The 18873-nt window shown below is 46.2% G+C and overlaps 1 protein-coding gene across 1 annotated transcript in view; it reads right to left on the bottom strand.

Moving 5' to 3' along the window:
• Positions 1-174: 174 nt before the first annotated feature.
• Positions 175-18873, bottom strand: part of Stx6 (syntaxin 6) — a 41225-nt gene continuing 22526 nt past the window's right edge. Inside the window, exons 4-8 of the mRNA XM_021660562.2 lie at positions 16948-17010; positions 13483-13608; positions 11743-11849; positions 7961-8055; positions 175-1733 (exon numbers count right to left, since the gene is read on the bottom strand). Of these exons, the coding sequence (XP_021516237.1) occupies positions 1657-1733; positions 7961-8055; positions 11743-11849; positions 13483-13608; positions 16948-17010 (468 nt within the window). The 3' untranslated portion in view covers positions 175-1656. The remainder of the gene's footprint in view (positions 1734-7960; positions 8056-11742; positions 11850-13482; positions 13609-16947; positions 17011-18873) is intronic.

Here is an 18873-nt window from a genome sequence, read left to right as displayed (position 1 = left end):
CCCTTTGTAATATTCACATTTTCTCCTAATCTGAAAAGAAATATCATCTCTGTTTCAAACACCAGAGCTGAATGTAAACACGGTGCTGACCACCCTTTTGGTTCTGCAAATCTTCTCTTAGCTTTTACCAACAGGTAGATTACCTATCATGATCCTAAAGGAGATAAAATATCCTTCTTTTAAAAATTGTTACAAATATTTATTTAAAAGTGCAATTTAAAAGTTAGCCGGGCAAGCACATCATTGGGAATAACAAAACAAAACAAAATAGGGACCCAAAAATCAAAATCCCAAGGAATATGAACAACCCAGGATTTTTTTAAAAGTCAGCGTGCTAAGGAATGCACAGAAAGGCAAAGCAAGGGAGGTCAAAGGTCAAGCTGTCCAGATGCTGCTCTTCCCAGCACAGAAGACTGAGCGTAGCCTCCCTTGTGAAAGGCTGGCTCTGGCCCTGACAGCTACTTTAATACCAGATTATACGTCAGGGATGTTATAAAAAAATCCCTCATGTGTGCGCACATCTGAGGCATCTAAGAAGTCACCAGTGCCTGAAGTTTAGTGTCAGCGGTTTCAGCTACTTCAACCCAATAAACCATCTGTCAGTGAATTTGGACTGGCTCAGTTATTCAAACGGAGGATGAAGTCAAGCTGTCATCTCAGAGACCAGAGTCTCAGGTTCTCTTACCCATCCATGCTGTTACTCACAGAGTGAGGGACCTCTGGTCCAGAACCAGCCTTTGTGTCAGGATAGTTTCTGCACGAACATAATGAATGTGCCATCACAACAGCATCAAGGAGGAGGCATGTCCCACCCAGCAGAGTGCTGCTATGCTGTCCCACACTGTGTGGAGGGGCACGCTAAATACGCAGGCCGCACCTCTGGGAGAAGGCCCTGGGACAGAGCAAGTCGGCAGGTCTGGCCTGGCCTCTGGAGACGCCACCAGCCCCTCGATAAGCTGGACCAACGCAGGTACTGCTGCTCTCAACTGCTCCTGTCCATTGAAGCCATTTGTCATCAGCACTCCCAAGCCCCCAGGGATTTCACTACTTCCGGTTGCGTAACCCTGCCACAAAGACACCCCGAAGAGCAATTTAATCTCAGGTCTCGCCCAGCAAAATGAAGCTCTGCATTTCTGTCACGAGGCGTTTCTGAGGCTTCTGTCCTCAGCCAGCTCTTGGGTCTAAGAAATGCAACAGCAATGGGAAATGTATATCCCTAGATGCCCTCATTCTTGCCAGATTTCTTTTGAAGGGACAGTGGCACCCATTGAAGCAGGGAAAGGGTCTGAGAAGAAGGAAAGGCTGCCAGAGACCAACAGAATGAGTGACAGAGTGAGTGAGTGAGTCCATAGTTTCTTCTGATGACTCTGAGTCCTTCCTTCCTCAAGGAGCCAGGTCCAGTAAGGCAAAGCAGTGGCTAGCTGTCCTCAGGAAGAAAGGGCAGCCGGGGCTTCTGCTATGTAGCCAGGAGTGCAGTCACCTCTTCCTCTTCCAAGCTTGCCCTTCCAGCGCTGGGAGAGAGGGCCGTCTCGGTGGTGGAGTCACACAGAGGAAGCAGGGCAGAGGCGTGTTTCTGGGAGAGGAATGTCCGTGGCGGAGTGCGAGCTTCCCCTCTCCCCTCGGTCCGCGTGCACAAGGGCCTGAGGAGGGCCATCATCACAGCACTAGGAAGAGGATCAGCACGACCAACAGGACTGCAAAGAGGATGGCTATGGCACACCACTGGCGCCGATCTGGAAGGCAGGACACAGAGATGACCTCAGGCACTCCCCTCCCTGGGACGCGGGGACTCAGAGTTAAGGACAGCACCGCAGAAGCAGAGGAGGGGCAAAGCATGCACATGAAGGGGCAGAGCGGACCCTGACCCTGCCCAGGCACCAGGCTCCCTTACCGTTCTGGGGGTCTACACTTCAGACCCCTACAACTACAACAATCTACAACTCTGTCAGGAAGTGTAGGCTTTGAGTCCTGAGCCTTTAGCTAAAGTCTATGGATCTTAGCTTTCTGCTGGTGGTTGCTGCACCAGGGAAAAGGCTGCTGGCACCAGTGTGACAGATCAAAGCCCTCCTGCTTTAATCTCCCACCAAAGAACGCAATGCGCATGCTCTTCTCTTCGTGAGCCCTATGAGAGGGTGGATAGAAGATGAAATCCACTGCAGGTCGTTTCAGGAAATGAACAGCTGAGAAGCAAGCTCCCACAGCAGAGAATGATTGATTTCCTATCACACCTGGACTCCTGAGCCAGGGACGGCACTCAGACAACTTACACCGTATATCTGTAAATGACATCCAACGCTTTCTGAAACCTTCAGCCCAAGAGTTGGGAGCAAGTGGCACAGGATACAGAGAGGACAGAGTTCCTCTCTATGGGTGTAAGACAGAAGGGCAGACAGGCCCAGGGATGCTGCTGAAGCCCACATCCTGAGTGTCCAGCAGCTGCCCACAAAACCCCTGTAAAGGTTAAATAACCACTGCATCACACACTGTGCCGGGCCAAGCCTGAGGCACTCACGGAGACACCACCATTAGGATGCTTATATAACTTGGAGAAGTGTGGACCATGCAAGTGGCATTTCCACTAGCAAGTTCTAGTGTCCTCCACAAAGGACCAGGATGAGACAAAAGAATGTTACTGAGAAGCAAGGCATGCTGGGTATGCCTGTTAAGTCAGCACTAAGAAGGCTGAAACAGGAGGATTCCCACAGAGAGACAGCCCAGGCTACACAACAAATACCAAATCAGCCAGAGCTATACAAATTGTTACAGGACAAAAAGCAAAGAGCGATGATGAGGGACAATGGAGTACAGAACTCTCTGCTGCACAGGAATGAAATCCACCTCCCTGAACCCAGGGAAAAAGAAGACATGGTAGCACGCAGCTGGAACCCAGTGCTGGTGGGCAGCAGAGAGAGGCAGAGCCTTGAGATCCTGTTGGCCAGCCATTCTAGCAAAAATGACAAGTAAAAATAAGAAGGCAGAAGGTGACCGAGGAAGACCCTCAGGCTTGACCTCCAGCCCCCACACGCTCGTACGCGTCATCATCTGGAAAGGCAGCCAGCTGGTAGGAGTGAGACACCACGGAAGCATAAAGGTATGGAACGAAAAGGTATGGAGGGTGTTAAGGTCTCCTGGAGCGCTCCAGACTTCAGCCTGGCGCAGCTTCCATAAGCACACTGTAGGATGGTCTGAATTTGGGGAAATGGCGCACTCTCCACAGAGCAACTCACGTACTTCACGCATGCCACGGGATCAGCGTCTTAGCTGTGAATGCCAAGAAGCGCCGCAAACACATTCTTACTGGGCCAACGCCTTGCCTACCCCCACACCAGAAGCTCGCCCAGTAACCAGGGTGCAGGTCTGCCCACTCCTTCTGTCTGAAGCAAGGCTGCTCTGAAGGGTGTGAGGAGGCCTATATCGGGGCAAATGCCAGCGCCTCAAAGCACGCTCTCTAGCACTCACCATCTGTAGAGATACTGGACTGTAGTTTCCAGTCCCTCATGGAGGGGGCTGCTTCCCTGAACAACAGAAAACCTACAGACAAATCGTGGGAATCGCGTCTGTGAGTTTGTGATTCCTTCCTCTACCTTAGTCCCAGCAGTGGCCGCCACTGCAACCTTGTGTAGCTGGGAACCATGAGCTGTGACTGGCCAGCTGCTGCAGTGTCCGTGTGGACAACTCCAAAACAGAACCTGTCAGAGCACTGGTTCTCACTGTTCCTAATGCTGCGACTTTAGTGCAGTTGCTCGTGTTAGAGTGACAGCCAACCATCAAGTTTTCACTGCTACTTCACGGCTGTGCTACTGTTATAAATCGGAATGTACATATCTGATTGTAAAAGGGTCATTTGACAGCCCGCCCCCCCAAAGGGGTCACAACCCACAGCTTGAGAACCACTGCGTTAAAGGGCAGCCCAGCACTGGTGAGTTTTACTTCCAGAGGCTCAGCCAGCCTGTCAGTGACCGTGGGAGAAACAGAAACATGTTAAGGTGCACTGGATATTCCATGTCCCTCACTTGATCACTACCCGATGTACGCACTGATCAAAACAGCCCTCTGTAGCTCATCAATATGTACAAATACTATGCGTGAACTCAAAAAATTAAATTAACCAAGAAGCTTTAGGGAACTAAAACTCTTGTATGATAGCATGAGGTTGGATACCTGTTGTATTTTTGTCAACACCCATACAATGGGCCTGGGGTGGTGGTGCACACCTTTGATCCCAGTACTGGGAAGCAGCCTGGACTACATATCAACTTCCAAGCCATCCAGGGTTTCACAGTGACACCCAACTTTAAAAAAAAGAAAGAGAGAGAGAGAGAGAGGAAGGAAGAAAGGAAGGAAGGAAGGAAGGAAGGAAGGAAGGAAGGAAGGAAGGAAGGAAGGAAGGGAAGGTGTGATGTTTACACCTTCAATGCCAGCACCTGGGAGGCAGGCAGGCAGGTCTCCGTGAGTTCTAGTATAGACAGGGCTATACAGAGACCCTGTCTCAAAAACAAAGACAAAAAAGAAGAAAGCTTATTAATATAAAAAATGCAATTACCAATCACTTTTATTAAAAACAACTGCTATTTATCAGACAAAGCCACAGAAGGGAGTTGCTTCCTCCATCCTCTCCCACAGCCTCACACATACTTCCTGCCCCTCCCCCCTCCAGCATCCCACCATGCTAAGTGCCAGATTTCCTATACCCGCCCCAGCTTTGAGAGTCCAAATTCTGCATTCCTCCAGCCAGGGTCTCTGGAGCAACTGCACTAACGGGCTCTATCGCGAAGACCACTGCAGGAACTAACACAGCCCGGGCCTGCACTGTGAAAGCCATTTTCTTTGAAGTGGCTAAGCTGCTTCTGTGAGGCATGAATGAGGCAACCCTAGGGCACTATGGCCCCAGCACACATCTCAACACTTGTTGTATGGCTTCAAGCACACAAGGAAGGGGTCCTAACTACAGTTTTCCAGTAGCAGGCATGGCACTCAGCTGAAGCTTGTGCTCCACCACTGAGCTGTATGTCCTGCTAGAAGCAAGCTCAGAACAAAAGGAACTCCAATGGTAGTTTCTTCCCCAAATATTTTCCTGTCTTCAAAAGAAAAAAAACGATCAGACTGTTGGGGGGTGGGGAAACCCTGGCATTATTCAAAAGAGTATTTTTTCTCTGGGTAAGAGAAAGGCAAATTACTGGCTCTCTAGGGTCATTTACAAAAAAGTGTGGGGTCTTGGCCCACTTCTCCAATGAAGCAGCCAGCCAAGAAGGGATGGGTGGGCCTGGCTCTCAAGAGCCACTGGCGTGTTCCCAGAGCTGCTCCATCAAACCCTGATGTTTTGAGACTGTCTGTATGTACAGGTTTGATAGCAAAGCAATGAACTCAACCAAAAGTTATGGAAGAGAAAAGAGACAATTACAAACTGCCTGGTCAATAAACTAAGGCCGACATGAAGCAGTATTTCTTTGGTAGCAAAAGTTAACACGGAGGGTGTTTCACGCTAACTGCTCTGTTCGCCCAGTAGACAGCGGAGCAGTCGTGACTCTCTCCTGTATACAAATATGTCGCATGCTGTTTCCCAAACTTTCCTCCCTGGAGAAAGGGGAATAAAGCATAGGAGAGCTTCGGTGCTGCAGACACTCCGCAGGACTTTCCCCTACTCCTTCACGCCCGGACAGATCCCATTTGTTCACTCGCTCGTCCCTGACAGAGCGGATGCTGAAGGAGTTACGTGACTGCACAACTACCACACACACGGTGACAGGCCTGGTGCTTAAACCGGTTATGCGATACTGCCTTAAAGCAACATTCTTTTTCAAAATACACGGATTCTGAGGAGAAAGACTCCAGGGGTGAAGAGTACTGGTTAAGCATGAGAAGCTGAGTTCGGATCCCCCGCACCAAGCGTGCTGGCATGGGCCTAGACCCAAAGTGCTGGGTTGGGGAAAGGAAAGGAAACAGAGGTAGGTCTTCACACTGGTCAACCAGGCTGGCCAAAATGGTGAGGTTCAGGTTAATGAGCAGCTTAGCCTCAAGATAGATAGATTGCCAAAATGGTGAGGTTCAGGTTAATGAGCGGCTTAGCCTCAAGATAGATAGATGGATGGATGGATGGATGGATGGATGGATAGATAGACAGATAGATAGATAGATAGATAGATAGGTGGATGATAGATAAAGCTCAGGGCTGAAAAGGTGGTTCAGTGGTTAAGAGCACTGGCCGCTCTTCCAGAGGACCCAGTTTCAATTCCCAGCAACCACATGGTAGCTCACAACTGTCTATAATTCCAGTTCCAGGGGACCCAACAATCCCACACAGACATATGCAGGTAAAACACAAATACGCACAAAATAAAAATTAATAAGAACAACAATAATAATGCTGAGAGGCCGGCGAGATGGCGGAGTGGGGAAGAACTTGCTGCCGAGCCTGATAACCTGATTTGATCTCCAGAACCCACACGGGAAAAGGAACCAGTTCCTTCAAGATGTCTTCTGACCTACACATACATGCGCACACAAGCACACCACAGACAGACAGATAAACAGTAAAATAAAAATGAACTCTGGTCTCCACACATGCACACACATGTACAGCGCACTCATACATAAAACAAATACATAAATGAACCAGAGGACTATAGGTAGAAGAGGAGAGAACAGAGGAACTAGGTAACAAATTTCCAACCCATCTCTCATGGAGGGGAAGGTACACGGGGCTGCTGCCTGCTTCCTACATATGCACAGCTTCAGGCAAAGAACCTGCTTGAAGCAGAACGGCACTTGGACTAGAGAAAAAGGAGTAACTCTGGACATGAGCTTCTTTTTGGTTTGGATCTGATGGGTCCTTGTCCTTTAGGGTCTTTTCTACCTTGCAATACTTTTAAATATTTACAGAGCATGAATTCACTGTTAAACACTTTTGCATTATTATTCATCCAATGCTCACCGTTCAGTGGTTCTCGGCACAGAACATGGGGGCCTCACCCAGGCCTGGTTTAAGTACTCTTCTGTGGAGCTATCCCCACAACCCTCAATTTTTTGGTTAAGAAATGAAAGCCAGACACTACTCTGTAACTTAGCTGGGAGGAGAACTGCGGAAGAGTACACAGGCATTTGTATTTCAGTCTTCCACGTCACCTATACCTGACAAGGACACCAACAAGGGAATGAAGCGTCAGGAAATGGGGTTGGGGAGGAGATGTCTATTAATGACAGGGCATCCTATGGTCCAAAGGCACTCAAATAACCACAAGAAATGCCTCAGTTCTTTCTCCAAGCAACCCCCTCCAGGTACAGGGGGAATACTGGGTTTTGACTTAAAATATATCATTTCCTGTCTACAGGGGAGGTGATTTGTAGTAACAATAATAATAAAAAAATGTAGGCTAATGTAGTCATTAGAAAACATCACACAGTAACTGACCAGAAACTTACTTCTTCATCCCCAGCCCGGCAAACATTTGCCAGGACAGCACTTTATAAGGCCTCCATAGTCTGAAGTAGTAGGTACTTTTTCTAATGATGAAAGGAAGATAGTTCAGAGAAAGCAGCAACTGGTTTATCAATGGCAACTTTAAGTAAGTTCCCTAGGGCTGGTGAGCAAAAGAGCATGCTGCCATGCCTGATGCACACATGTGCCGTAGAAAGTCTGCGCACACACAACACACACACACACACACACACACACACGTGCTAAAATAAAAATATTAGAAGAAAAATGTTAAGTCCTCGAATGTGGCAAGAGGAATAGAAAAGAGTAAAACCAGGATCTTGTGATTGCAAGGAAGCTTCTCCACTGGGAGAACACTCAGCAACAGATGTTGGGCACAAGACCCTTCTCCAGAGTTTGGCCCACAACACCAGCCTCTACACTGGGATTCCATTTTCTCACCCTAGAGCAGCAGACAACATGGCTCAGGCAAGAGAGGGTTACAGACAGAGCTCAGCAGGATTCCCAAGAGTTACACATACATACCACTGGTCATGTGAGACACTTTTGCAAGTTTCTTCATCACATTGTCCAGTCGAGACTGAGTGCTCTCCAGCTCGTGAGAGAAATCATCCAGCATCCTGGAGAGAGAGAGGAGAGTGTGGTGGTAAGCAGAGCCTTGGATGTGCTGTGTGATGAAGTTAGGCCTGGGCCTCCATCTCCAGCCAGGTAAGAAGGGACTTCTGGGCAGGGTTCTGCTCTAATGCCTCAAATACTTGGAACAGCTTACATTTAAAAAGTAATAATAATAAATTTGGAAAATCTATGCTCAAAAAAAAAAGGTAAGTTTCATACGCTGTAGATTAGTTAACATCAAGCATGCTTGTCCTTCTGTAGAAGAACCCATGAGAATCACAGCAACAGTCAGCTTAGCTGAGGTTTTTCCATTGCGTGAATCTGCTGCAAATGAAACCCTTGGATTTGTAGATTCAGAACTGCAGACAAGGCAGTATGGCTCTCACTGTACAACACTGCCAGCTCAGGCACAGTGCCAGCAGACAGGCAGGCTTTGCTACCTTGAACAACTCTTTGAGACCTTTTAAACAGAGTGACTCTACCAACCAATTCCTGTCAAGGCGGACCTGCAAGAAGCACATGATACACAAAAGTGCTTTTGTCAATGTGAGTTAAGAAGTGTACTTTAAATCTGACAGGTTTTCCTTTGAAGCACTCTGCCTTCTTAGAAGTTAAAAGCTGGGGGCTGGAGAGAAGGCTCAGGGGTTAAGAGCACTGTCTGCTCTTCCAAAGGCCCTGAGTTCAATTCCCAGCAACCACATGGTGGCCCATAACCATCTATAATGAGATCTGGTGTCCTCTATTGGTGCATGCAGGCATGCAGAGTACTGTATAAATAATAAATAAATCTTAAAAAAACAAAAAGTTAAAAGCCAGAGACCTAACATCCCTGATGGTGTATGGAGTAGGGTAGGGATGGTGTGTGTGTGTGTTTACGTGTGTGGAGGAGACTCCTAGAAAACACAGCACTGAATACTGTGCTTGTATTCTAGCAACCCTTATTTCATAAATTACTGCACATTCCAGACTTCAACTTCTGACTAGTACATGACTAGTCTGAGGCCAAAATTAGTACCAATTAGTACCACAGCCTTCCTACAAAGACCTTATTTACTTTGACAGTATCACTGGCAGCTATAAACCACTGCTCTGGGTACAAGCCCACAAAGGACACATGACAGTCCCTCAGGATCTGGAGCCACCAAATCCTCTTTAAGTCAACTATCACACTGCACACTGACAACTAGGTAGATAAGCCTTTGTTCTATACCTGAGTTTTCCTGGATCCTGGCAGCACTTTGGTCCTATGGTAGGCCAAGCAACTGAAAACAAGGGCCACTGTGTGTGCTGGGTGTAACTGTTTTACTAAAGCTAAAACAGGCACCTCCCTCAATCCTCAGCTAAGCACATCCACGACCAAGCTTCTGCCCAACAGAAATACCATGCGGGTCACAATGCCACTCTGCATTTTCTGGCGGCTGTGCTTTCTCAAAGGTTTTTCAAATTGAGCCAGGCTTTCTCAGGTAGTCCAGGCTGGCCTTGAACTTACAAGACTGATCCTTGACTTCCGACCCTCCTGCCTCTATCCTCCAAATGTGTGACCCACCAGACCTGGCTAATGCAGGGCTGAGGACTGCGCACTGGGTAAGTGCTATACCAGATGGCCTCTGAAATTAATTTCTAACTATCTTTTATCCAGTCTACTATATCCAAAATATCACCTCAGCGTGTAATATAACGATTGTTAATAAACTCCTCTGCCCCTCTGCTTCAAACTCAAGCATTCATTTTTGGCTCACAGCACATCTTCATTCAGTCTGGCTATATCCCACATGCTCAGTAGCCACATGAGGATGGTGGCTATTCTCCTATACAGCACATGCATCAGGCCAAGGCCCATATTTCTTCCCTTTATTTTTATCAGATACATAAACACACAGCTTAGAGAGCAAAACAGTCCGACAGTGATTTTAGGCTAAACTGCAGTTCTCGCCTGCTCCATATGCCTTCCCATCACCTCAGCTCCTTCTGGGACTGTCTCCACTTCTGAAGTTGCAAGTTTGTATCTTCCCATGCTGACTTTTGTCCTCCGACTTCACTTGACAGTGCAGCACTATCAGACTGGGATTCGGCCCTAGACCATGGAGTTCGCAGCCCTGCAACCCTTCCCACTTCTCAGATACAGGTGTGTCACATTTGATTAGGTCAGTATTCAACATTAACATTAATACATCTGATGCAGGCCGGTCCCAGCGGAGAGGTCTGTGGTGGGATCACACGGCTCCACGCTCACTCCCTGGCGGTCAGCTTTCTTTGGCCTACGGAATGCACAGCTAGCCACCTGCCCGCTTCCATCGTCTAAGCTCATGTGTGACTGCTGGTTCCGGTTCTATCTTCTTTATAACTTTGCAAAACCGTTTCTGTTATTGCTGTGGTAACTTGAAGGGAATGGAGATACAGACCATCTTTAAATAGGCATATCTTAGGTTGTCTCTCTTCTCAAGCTGCCTCACCAACAAAGTGGCTAAAGCCCCCTTCCATTTTAAATAGAAACTTCCCTGTGTGTTTGGGTTCCTGTTACTCTAGATTTCCACCTGGCACAGCCACCTGGCTCCACTCTGATACACCATCTAAAAACCAGCACCTGCTCACATCATCACTCCAAAAATTGCTTCCCTACCCTCTCCACACTCAAAAGGGAAAGTTCTATCTCCTTGTCACACTGACAAGGCTCTCCCTGCTGCCCTCTGACTCTCCCCAGGAGCTCCTTCCCTCCTACCCCCACCACTAACATCTGCAGTCACTGGCTCTCTCTCGGCCACCTATCTTCTAAACATCCGGGTTTCAGCTGAGCCTCTTTCTTGGAAAAAATAGGGCTCTCCAGTCAGCCGAACTGGCCTATCGCAGGGCCAGTGGCTCTCTCCCCACTGCCACCATGGGACTGCATCCCTTCGTTTATGTAGTATGTGCTGTGCCTGGAAAGTGGCAAGCAATCTGAATGGCAGGCGGTGTCTATCCTGCTAACTGCTATCCCCAGGGCCTCCCATAGAGCCTGGTGCAGAACAAGTGCCCAGGGAGAGCTGATGATGAGCATGTGTAACAGTGAACATTAACGCTGGGGTAGAGTTTCTGGAGCACCTTGGTAAAGATCCCCATCCACCCAGGAAAAGATAAGTAGAATGGTATCATATGGCAGCATTCAAGAAAGCCGTCTTTGCTTATCATACTCTAGACTGTAAAAGACAAGTTCTTCAGCAAAAACAATTTTGAAGAGTTATGTTTTTGTTTTTGTTTTTTCTTTGTTTTGAAAGAGAATATTGTTTTTGCTAATTAAAATAAAATCTAAATGTTCTTTTATAATGTTATGATTTATGTTCAATGTAGTAGGGTCCTGGGATGACAGCTGACAGTGCTAACACCACCTTCACACATCATCAGGCTGTCATCCTCTTCAGAGCACCATCTCCTACGGTCACAGCCCTATCTTCTTCCCATCCCTAACTATGATCAGAGAAATTTGTGTATCTTTTAAAGGGTTTTTAAAGTAACAGCTTTGCCTACACCACAGTTGGAATTCTATCTGGGAGATTTGCTTCTTGGGAGGAGCCACTCTGTACAACAAAGTAAAAACTGCAACCATAAATTAAGTAGCTTTTCTCCTTAGCAACCATGTAATTCACTGCTAGGCTTTCAGGGTGCCATGGGAGGGATGCCCCCCACGATACTGCAGATAAGGGCATCTCACTACTCACACTGCCTGTTCCTCCAGCTCCCCTCCGATGCGCTGGGACATGTTCTTCAGCACCCCGATGCTGCCAGAGACCAGCTCCAACTGCTCATCCTGCTGTTCCACAATCAACTGGTGCCAGAGAAACGGAAATAAGCAATTAAAATCCATCTTACCTGGTTCCAAGCCCAGCACTCCAGCAGCTGCTAGTTTCTTTGCCAGCTTGGGACAATTCACATTCAAAAGCAAAGCCCAGAAATCAGAGGACCAGACCATTGCCTCTGAGAACACACTGCTCCAAAGACGGGACTGTCAAACTACTGCTCTCCCCTGCTGATCCAACTTGTGAACAGTCAGCAGGGCTTGAAACCACCAAGAGAGATTTACTACTTACTGCTTGGCTGAGGTCCAATAAGGGAACAGACAATAGCCAAAAGCACGCAAGCACGTGACCACCACATCAGGGGTTGGTTCGGAAGAGGCAGCCCACTGCCAAGATCAAGGTCTCCATCCACAACATACTGCCACAGCACCAGTGAAAGACAGCCTAGCAATCTAGGATCTGGGAAGACTGCATACAGTCCTTTTCTTCTTCAAGGACAGTAAGCTACCTCAAAGACATACCTTCAACTGTTCTGTGGGTGCCTCACTCTTTTAAAAACTTTGTTTCATTGTAACATGTTGAGCACAAGCAACTAGTTAGGCCAACATGATAATGTAAATAGAACAAAACAGCACAAAGCCTACATATATACATAAACACAGTATTTATGAAACAAAGTTTCAATAGACAGATGATTCTCATATCCTGATACATAATATAATTGTCAGCTTCCTTTTACTAGCATAGCTATCCATAAAAACAACAATACAAACTGGCCTACAATCTCAACACACACGAAGGTGAGGCAGATGATTAAGAGTTTGAGGCCAGCCTGGACTACTTCAATAAAATAATAACAATAAATACATAAATAAACACAACATGAAGACAATTCTACACTTCATTCTCTATCAAAGAAACCGTTTATATTTACATAATGGAACAAATTAACAACTTTAAAAGGACTATAAGTTGTTTCTGAAAGTATCTTTGTTAAACAAAAACCTGAATGTATAAATAAGAGGTTGTAGAAGAGGGACTGTTTTCTTTTTTAAAATCCTTGGTCTTGGGGCTGGAGAGATGGCTCAGAGGTTAAGAGCATTGACTGTTCTTCCAAAGGCTCTGAGTTCAATTCCCAGCAGCCACATGATGGCTCATAGCCATGTAAAATGAGATATGATGCCCTCTTCTGGCCTGCAGGCAGAATACTATATAAATAATAAATAAATCTTAAAAAGAAAGAAAGGAAGAAATCCTTGGCCTTGGCTGGGAGTAAACACTGCACCTAGAAGACAAACGCAGGCAAATCTCCCTGAGTTGGAGGCCAGCCAGCCAACTACAGCTACACAGTGAGAACCCATACCAAAACAACAGCAAAAAAAAAAAAAAAAAAAAAAAAAAACAAGACCTGCACAAATCCTTGGTGTTGGCGGTTTAGATGTAAGCTCTGCTCTTCCTAGATCTATCAAGTCTGGTTCTTTTGGACACCGTGCTCTCAAGATTTTAAACAGTGTATTCAATCATTACACACCCGACACCCAAACACAGGACACACTTGGGTCTAAGCTGCTCGTCATCAGGTATAAGCCTGTGACTAGCAGAAGAGTCAGAGGAGGCACCCTCCGTGCTGCCTCCTGTCCTCGATCCGCTGTTCTCAGGTACCTGCTGCTGTGCCTGCTGCTCCTCGATGAAATGAGAGTTGGCTAGCTGCAGCTCTCGATCAAGGCGCCCGTAGCGATCCGTCACACCAGCGTTCCAGTTCTGGCTGCTGCTGTCTCCTAGCAGTGCCTGTGTGAACAGGGACAAGCAGTCAGGAGCAACAACCAGGAGCTAATGCTGATCAAGTCAAATGGTCCTCAAACCTGGACCAGGCTCTGATGTGGAGGTGCAGGTTAGTGCCTGGTGGATGGCTTGAGGAACACCAGAAAGGGCTCTCTCTCTGTCTCCAAAACCTCCGGATGAGCCTTATAGATGGACACAGCTCTTAAGGAGGAGAGGGGCTGGGGGAAGCTGAAAGGGAGGAGTGGTGAGCAATGTTAAGGCAGGCTGGTTAAGATTTGGATAAGTGTGTGCCAAGGGTCCATGAGGTAAAGGCCACCTTGGCCACTGGATAGCTTCTTTGAAGGGTTCAAGGTAGATGGGATGAGCTCTCCTAGCTATAGCTCCAAAACAGAAAAGAGGAGGAAGTAGATAAGAACAATGAAAACAAGTAAAAACAAAAACAAACAAACAAAACCAAACCCAGGCAAACAAGAAAAGCAGATGTGAAGGAATACTTTACCTCACCAAAAGAAACTCAAACAAATCAGAACTAAGGTCTAGCTGATGGCTGCCCATCCTTTAAAAATTATATTCTTTTTGTTCTCATTATTTTTGATTATGTGTCAGTGTGGGTCTGCATGCGGGTCTGTGCATGTGAATGAAGGTACTGGATTCCCCAAAGCCAGGGTTACAGGCAGCTGTGAGGCTGAATATGGATGCTGAAAGGTGAATTCAGGTCTCCATCCTCTGGAAAAACAGCCAGGGCTTGTAACTGTAGACCCATTTCCAGCCCCCAAAGGAGTTTCTGTCATAAAAATCATGCCATTTCTTAAAATATCTTCTACAACCAGGCATGGTGACTTATGCCTGTAATCCCAGCACTCACAAAGCTAGAGTGGGAAGGGTTTTTTGTTTTATTATTATTATTATTATTATTATTATTATTATTATTAGTTTCAGGACAACCTGGGCTACATGCATAGCAAAACCCTGTCTCAAAGCAAACAAAACAATCCCCTCCCCAAAACCTTGCTGCCAGACATGATGGCGCCTGCCTTTAATCCCACTTAGGAAGCAGAGGCAGGTGGATTTCTGTGAGTTCAAGGCTTACTCTTGGGAATTTTAGGAAACCCAGGGCTTTGTAGAGAGACTTTCTCTCAAAAATACAAAAACAAAAACAAAATTGAAACACGTTAATGCCTACGTCAATTTAATTAATTAATTAATTTATTTATTTATTTTTGAGACAGAATTTCACTATATATCCTAGACTGGTTCTGAGCTTGCACTATGTGGATCAGATTGACCTTGAACTTGTAGCCATCCTACATAAAAATGTGAACATAACCATGTCATTATCAAGGAGCCTGGAGTCTTTAGCAGATGCCTGGCACACAGAGGGGCTGAAATAGAGCAGAAGGTGCTGAGCATGGGAACTGAAGGTGGGTAGCAGTGTTGAGGAAAGCTGGCTAGAAGCTAAGGTTTGTCTAAACGTCTGCTAAAGCCATGGGGTCACTCCTAGCCTGTGGTCACTCCTGAGAGGTAAAGGCATCTTTCAGAAGTGTAGCTGATACCCACAGAACAGTGCATGCACTGATGAGCCCTCATCAGAGAAGCTTCTTCTTGCAGTAGGCGGTGATCTACACAGAGACCCCCAACTGGACAGCGTGCAGAGTCAGAGACTGCGGAGCACTCAGTCCTAACTGGGATGCCTGAATCACACCCCCACCCCCAAGACACAGTGACCTGTGTGGAAAGGACGTGGAAACGCCATAAGAGCCAGAGGGAGTGGATGGCTCCAAGGAAATAGCATTTTCTAGACACAGCAGGGGTGATGCATATGTGAACTCACAGGACTATGACAGCATGGATAAGGTCCACACAGGTCAAACCAGACAAAATCCCAACGTGGTAAAAAGATCTGGGCACAAAGTCCCATTCCCAAACAAAAAGCTTTTTGCCACTGAATGATGCTGCTTGAATGAAAATCAATTCAAAAGTGTGACATTGGCCATCACTGACCACACTCTAGGGCAGGCCCCATGCTCAGGAGTAGTTCACCAACATAAAAATGGACTACATATTGGTTTTGTGTGGTTTTGCTTTTTGTTTAAGAGAGGAAGAAGGAAGCCCCCAGAGGCCTGCCTGATGCAAGGCCCACAGTAGAAGCCACTAGGATGGCATGTGGTGGAGAGACGGGAGAGAAAGACAAGCAGAATGATTTGGGCTCTATGAAGAGAGGTGGAACTGGAGGTGAGGGGGCGGAGAGAAAGAGCCTGAGCTGAGTAGCCTGCGCTTCCACTCGAGACCACAGTGATCTCCCAGGCTGTGCTGCCCCTGAGGAACACGTCTGAGATTGGGAGAGCTGACCCTCCCCTTGCCAGCTGCGGCACTGAGTGAGCTCACCCTGGTGGTGTGGGAGAGCTGCCCGGCTGACCAACTCGGCTACCACTCAGGCCCAGATCCAGGGCTCACTCCAACATCTTCTGCTGGAGCGTGTGAAGGGGCCAGTCCTGCAGATCCAAGGCTGCCGGACACAGAGCAACAACAGAATACTATAGGAGTCGAGTGAGGCTCCAGTGTTGATGGTGCAGCGGAAGCCGTAGGCCTCGAACCAGACCAGTGACTCACTGCAAGGAACATTTGCCAGTAAAAACATGTAGACAAAAGGGTACGTGTGTGACACACTGCGACACTGCAGCTTCCACAATGGGATGTTTTTCTTGGGAGGTGGGGGGGGATGTTTTTTGTTTTGTTTTGTTTTCTCTTTGGGGGAAGGCTGTAAGAGCAGAAGGAGAATATGAAGGGATGAGTAGGACTGGTGTGAATGATGTGAAATTCACAAAGGATCAGTAAAAATTTTCTAAAACAGGCTTTGTACTTGGAGGAAATAAATGAAAGAGAAAGAATATGAAATGGAATGGATAAGGAAGAGAGAATCTGACAAAAGTTGGGAGAGGAGAAACAATGCAAACTACATATATTATGTAAATAGAACCTTTCCCCCCTTTGGTTTTCGAGACAAAAAAACAAACAAGAGAAACAACCCAAAGTTTTGCGTCCTGCTCAGGATGCCTCGCCACACGCCCAAGAGCACTGGGACTGACCGATCACGAACTGAAGCCTGCCCAACTCAGTCAGAATGAACTTCTCTTCTCTAGGCTGGTTAGCTCAGGGTTTGTTCCAGTAGCAAGTAATTAGCCAAGGAACTGACAGGAGACTTCCACAGTACCTACCAAGTCACCCCTGGCCAGTGTACTCAGGGTTTGTTCTTGACCACACAGCCAGGGTGCTCAGCAATTCCCAATCTCAACTCTGTAACCAGGTATTTCTTTAATGGACACTTACATTCTGGTGTTTCCTTACCTGTCTGTTTTTCCTTTCGGCCAATGCCTGCACAGAGGAAGCCGACATCTGATCCTTCATGTCCTAGAAAAAGAAAAAAAAAAAAAAAAAAAAAGAAAAAAGAAAAAGAAAAATTCCCTTAAAGGAAATCGTGGAGAGTATTTCCCTTATTAGCAAATTACACAGTTGACTGTCTATCTTTAAGAAAAAGGATAGCATTCTTTGGCTTTTATTTTCAATTTTAAACATAAAAGGAATAGGAATGGCCACCTGTTGAAAACAGGTAAAGTAGCCACTAAATTTAAATAGGAGGAGAAAGGCAACTCAGCTACCAGTCAGAAGCGAGACTCTTCTGGGCTTCCCTGAGCCTTGCATGAGCTGATGAGAGCTGTTCCCAGGTTGAGGGGACCTGTGTCCAGAATGGCTAATAACTTCTCAAAGTCACACAGCCAATAGCTGACAAAGTGAGGGTAAAAACCAAAGGTCTGTGCTCAAGGACTAGCATCCTCTAAACCCATGTGAAGTTTGTTCTTAAAGTATAGTTACCATTAATACCAAAAAATTCTTGCATGTTCAGTTACTGCATGTTCATTTATGAACTGCAAATTCATTCACAGTATAGACTATTTCTAACACTGAAGCAAATTCCTAAAGTCTTATCAAAAATAATGTATAGAAAAAAAATCAGTGGATATATGTTAAATAATATATTTATTTAAGCAAAACATCATTAAATATGAGCCACTTTAATTCTTATATTTAACTATAATGACAAACACTGAAAAAAAGATCTAAAATTGTAATTGCAATACAATTTTCTTTAAAAAAAAAAGAAAGTCAAGATACTTTGAAATTTTTTGTTGGCAAGTAGACTAACTTTTATAGATGAAATTCTTAAGGCGTTCAACTTCTGCTATTTTAAAGGGGGGGTCTTAACTCCACAGCCCTCACTGGCATAGAATTTACTATGCGGCACTGGCTAATCCTAAACTCATAGATGTGTCTGCCTCTGCTTCCCTGTACTGGACTGGGTGCAGCACCATACCCAGCCAGGATCAAGACCCATGACAAGCGGGTGCTAGATCAAGTATGCCACAACTTTAAAATTCCAACTGCGGTTAAATCTGAACCACCACCTTGCTTCAGCTTTCAAAGGACCTGATCACTCACTCAGCAAATGCGTTCTGACGTCTCCTAAGTACCAAGCGTGCAGCAGGTGACATGGCCTAGTCCCCTGCTCCCCAGAGTTCACGTGGTGACTTACCTGACTCAGATACCCAGGCGGTTACAAACAGTGCCCTTCTCTAGGCCCCATCCCGGCCCATGCCAAAGGCTCTTTCTGGCACACTTTAACAAGCCTCTCTGGGCAATCTGAGAACCTCTGCTACATACAAAATTCTAGAAACCTCAAAACAAGATGGTTATGATAGTGTGTCCTGGACTGTAAAAATCCCTATTTATCAATTAGCTTAAGATACCATTTATTCAATCCAGAAATTAAATTTATTTAAAATATATTGCTAATGAGAGGGAGCACTATCTCCCCACCTTACCATCTTTCTAACAGTTTTGAAAAGTTTCTAAGTCTTTCTAGAAAAACAATGAGCATGATACTTCCGTAATGGAACCATCAACGTGTATATAGAAAAAGTGGCACCTTAGCCTTAAGGTGCTCTGAGTGTATAGAATTTGTTTGCTGTCTAAAGTTGGATGGTGAGGGTAGGCAATGACTTGAACAGACTTTCAACAGGCTTCTGAAGTGCTGAGGGAGCCTGCTCTGGCTTCATGCTTCTAGGTGCTGCTCAAACAAGTCTTCCATTGACAAGCTCATCAAACTGAATGCTTAAGATGGGTGACTCTTTCTATATCGCTGTATGTCAACTAAGTGTTTTAGAAACCACTACTGCTCCTATATAACAGATGAACAGTAACAGGACAAACTCTTTG

Source organism: Meriones unguiculatus, chromosome 11 (assembly GCF_030254825.1).
Source record: "Meriones unguiculatus strain TT.TT164.6M chromosome 11, Bangor_MerUng_6.1, whole genome shotgun sequence".
NCBI classification, from domain to species: domain Eukaryota; kingdom Metazoa; phylum Chordata; class Mammalia; order Rodentia; family Muridae; genus Meriones; species Meriones unguiculatus.
The sequence above is the reverse complement of the archived record's forward strand: the minus strand, read 5'-3'. Positions and strand labels throughout refer to the sequence as shown.